Source organism: Durio zibethinus, chromosome 4 (assembly GCF_047325235.1).
Source record: "Durio zibethinus cultivar Kanyao isolate XHJ-2024 chromosome 4, ASM4732523v1, whole genome shotgun sequence".
NCBI lineage: Eukaryota > Viridiplantae > Streptophyta > Magnoliopsida > Malvales > Malvaceae > Durio > Durio zibethinus.
This window is the reverse complement of record NC_143165.1, coordinates 35,930,267-35,934,508: the sequence shown is the minus strand read 5'-3', so window position 1 is coordinate 35,934,508 and position 4,242 is coordinate 35,930,267. Positions and strand designations below refer to the sequence as shown.

The window sequence follows — 4,242 nt, the reverse complement described above, 5'->3', positions numbered from 1 at the left end:
GAAAATAAAGAATGCATTAACTTTTTGTAGCCATTTTTGAAGCCGGAAATCACTCTTTGGTTAATAACCGACAAGAAATTCCTCGCTCCTACCTTGTCCTTTTCATGCCCAAAATTTCTCAAGAACCAAACATAAACAACCAAATCCCAGAATCTTGAATTCCTAAATCTCCACTTCTTGCTTTTGTCTCATTCACTATAATCTTTGTTCTCTGTCTAGTCTCTTACCCTCCAAACCAAAAAAAAAAAACTAACCTCAAAGTCTAGGCATTGTCTAAAAGCCTTACCATGCAGTTTTTATCAACTTGTCACACCAAAAATATTTAATCACCATCAAATTCTATCATTGTTTCATGCTTCTGGATAAAAAATGGGGACTGCAACATCATCTATGGCAGCAAAATTTGCGTTTTTCCCTCCGGACCCGCCTTCCTACAACATAATTGTGGATGACGCAAGTGGGAAAATGAGGATCCCAGATGTTAACCAGAGAGATAACGTGGACGTATTGAAGCTGAGTACCAAGAGAGGGAATAAGATTGTGGCTATGTATGTGAAGAACCCATCAGCTTCATTGACAGTGCTATATTCTCATGGAAATGCTGCTGATCTTGGTCAGATGTATCACATTTTCACTGAGCTCAGTGTCCACCTTAATGCTAATCTCATGGGGTTAGTTACAATTGTGTGTTAAATGTTCATAGATTTTTCCCATAGTTTAACCCTGAAAAAAGTTGAGAACATAGAAAAGTTGTTGATGCAGATACGATTACTCAGGATATGGACAATCCTCTGGAAAGGTATAATCCGGTCTTCTTCTTTTCAATGTAGGCTTTGGCTGAGACAGGGGAAAGTCAAAAGATTGAGAGAGAGACTGGAGATATGAAATATGAACATGGAACCTTTGTTTCTTATCAATTTAATTCGTTTATTATCATGGGAAAATTTCCTCCTACTACAATAGCAAAATCCCATGGAAAATGAACCCAGAACTTAGTTTAGCTGATTTATGAAGCTGTGACATCCAACAGATTTAAGATTCATATCTCAGCACCTACAATTACTTTCTCTATTTTTAAGCTGCGGCCTCCTTCGTAACAAAAGAAATCCCATGAAAAATATTTATTCGTCAAGGTCTCTAAATTAATCTTTCTGATTCGACTGAGAGTTAATCTGATAATTCATGATTGTTCTGATATATTTTTGGCATTTAGCCAAGTGAGCAGGACACATATGCAGACATAGAGGCAGCTTACAAATGCCTGGAAGAGACCTATGGAGTAAAACAGGAAGAGACTATATTGTATGGACAGTCAGTTGGGAGTGGACCTGCTCTGGAACTAGCCCTCCGGTTGCCTCACTTGAGGGCTGTAATTCTTCACAGTCCAATCTTGTCTGGCCTCCGAGTCATGTATCCTGTGAAGCGTACATTCTGGTTTGACATTTACAAGGTTTTTGCTTCAATTTCTTTTCACCAAGTTGAACTATACTAAAAGTTTTTCTGTTTCAAAATGTGTGACAGTTCTTCTCTTTATTAAAGAGTACCCTTCTTGGTTTTATTGCAGAATATTGATAAAATTCCTCTACTTGACTGCCCTGTTCTGGTCATTCATGTGAGTTTGTATTTTCTTCAGTCCTTTCATCGGAATGATTCATTGTAGATGAATTAAGCCACCTATTCAATGCCTAGTTTACGATTTGATCAGTTGAATTTACTTCAGACTGTTTAAGTAAAACATAAATGCCATCACTGTCTGATGTATATCATCCCCGTTGCTTTACTGCATATTTGACAGATGACACCTTCCTCTACAAACAAATAGTGCTATAACTCAAAATTGATTGAACATTCATGTTGGTTTCACTTTTTTGCTGAACCTGGCAATATATTATTTGTTTTTATCCGAAAGTCTTATGGTTTAGATATAAAAAAAATGGGTTTAGATATTTTCATATATATTATATGATTATATTGGATCGTCACAATTTTTTAACGTGGGATTAGGGCGTCACATGTTGTTACAAGGAGATTGATCAAGTTGATTGAAGGATACTTCAGTACTTATTTAACAATGTTATGCAGGGAACTGAAGATGAAGTGGTGGATTTTTCTCATGGTAAGCAACTTTGGGAGCTATGTAAAGAGAAGTACGAACCTTTGTGGCTCAAAGGGGGAAACCATTGTAATCTGGAACTCTACCCTGAGTACTTAACGCACCTTAGGAAGTTCATATCAGCCATTGAGAAACTACCACGTCCTCGAAATGTATCTGAGCAACCAAAGGATCAATCCGACCAACCTTCCAACAATGCAGACCACAATAAGGAGAAATCCAGGCCAAGCACTGACCATGGAGAGAAGGGTAGGCCAAGTTTTGGGCAGAGGGAAAAATCTAGGCTAAGCACAGACGATAGGGAGAAAGCAAGAGGCAGCACCGACAAAAGAGAGAAATCAAGAAAGAGCCTTGATCGAAATATGAAGGCTAGGAACAGCACAGATCATTCAGAGAGAGCAAGAAATAGTTTTGATCGGTTAGATATGAACCATAAAAAGCCTTTTTTATTCTCTTTTCTTTGTATTGACTATTGGAACTGATTATTGCAGCTTGGGAGACATGGTACGATCAGTTGGATTGTGCAATATTGACTGCTTGAAGCAGACAGCTACTGAGGTTTGAGTAAGAAAGTGTTCACTGTTCAGCATGCAGTTCTTGCACATTGGGGTTGTAAATTTCGTTTCCTCCATCGTCTGGTTGATGGCCTGGGATGTTTCTATAACAATGGTTGCTGCTATTTCTCCCGGAAACAAGTACCATCCATGCACATCCTCACTCTAGATCGTTCATTTCAATTTTTCTTTAGTAATTCCTTTGTTGGGTTTAATCGAAATAAGAAGAATGTAACAAAGATCCTAGGTTTTGGATATATGTGGAGATTATAATATATATATATATATATATATATATATATATTTCCATATTGAAGGAGCCATGGAGCTCATCTTTCTTTCTGTTTTCTCTCTCTCAAATTAAATGCAATTCCAAAATATATATATATATATATATATATATATAATGTATGTGAAATTCCATACAGTAGGAGTTTAGAGGTATTGTTTTTTCATTTTTTAAATCTTGTTTTTCTTAGAAGTAATCCCAATTCAATATTTTAATCAGTGGAATTTTCTATTTTATTTTCCCAAGAAACAAACATGCAGCAAAAGTCCAAAATTATTGGCAAAAAAAAGTCAAATTGGATTCAAACTTATATTTGGTAATTTGTGTATATATTTCTTTATGTTTAATAAACGTAAAAAAATTTATTTGATCATAGTATAAAATTCAAAAACATATTTTTTTTATTAAAATTTTAAATTGTATCTATTTCACTTTTATATTTTCATATAATATTTAAAATTATCCTATCTAATTCTATTCAAGATTTCTATTCTTATAAAGTTTACCAACAATAAGAAAATCAATTGGAAAATTAAATCAATATATTAAACTCTACTTTACATTACTAACAATTATATAATCTAATAAAGCATTTAATTCTTAATTTAATAATAAATTTCAAATAATAACAATCTCAAATAAAAAAAATCTACCAAAGATGAGATAAACAAATATTTATTATACAGGCAACATTTTTCTACTCTGAAACCGAGGGGAAAAAAATACAAAAAATAAAAAAAAAGATAATTTTTTAATAGGTTGTTGCAATAACATACTCTAAATTAGGAGTGTAATTGAATCGAGTTAAATTGATACAAAAAAAAGCTTGAGTTTAAGTTCGACTTTTAATTCGTGATTTAATACTCAATTTAAATTTAATCGAATTTCATTTTTTTTATCTCAAGCTCGATTCGTGATCGAAATCGAATTATTTAAGCTCACTCGATTAAATTCGATTAATATATAAAAATTAAGCTCAATTCGTATATTCGATAAGAGTTTTATCATTTGTATTCGAGTTCGAACTTAAATTTAAAATATTTTATTAATTAAAATAATAAAAATATATTTAAATATAAAAATTTGATCAAACTCACGAGCTATTCGAATTGGATATAAAAATACTTGAACTCAATTTGATTGATAAATCAAACTATTCAAATTTAAATTTAACTTGATAATAATTAAATCAAATCCAAATTTTATTTAAATTAAATTTAAATAATTTATAAATATTAATATATTATTTAAACCCTGCACCCATGCTCTATGCTCTAACCCTTGCA

The 4,242-nt window shown here is 32.6% G+C and overlaps 1 protein-coding gene across 1 annotated transcript; it reads left to right on the top strand.

Annotated features, from left to right (window-relative positions):
- LOC111287671 (uncharacterized) lies at positions 1-3,013 on the top strand. Its single transcript, XM_022878345.2, has 6 exons — positions 1-671; positions 763-799; positions 1,214-1,450; positions 1,565-1,612; positions 2,083-2,531; positions 2,605-3,013. Exons 1-6 carry the CDS (start codon positions 370-372, stop codon positions 2,675-2,677), a joined length of 1,146 nt encoding a protein of 381 aa, XP_022734080.2. The 5' UTR covers positions 1-369; the 3' UTR covers positions 2,678-3,013.
- The last annotated feature ends 1,229 nt before the right edge of the window (positions 3,014-4,242 follow it).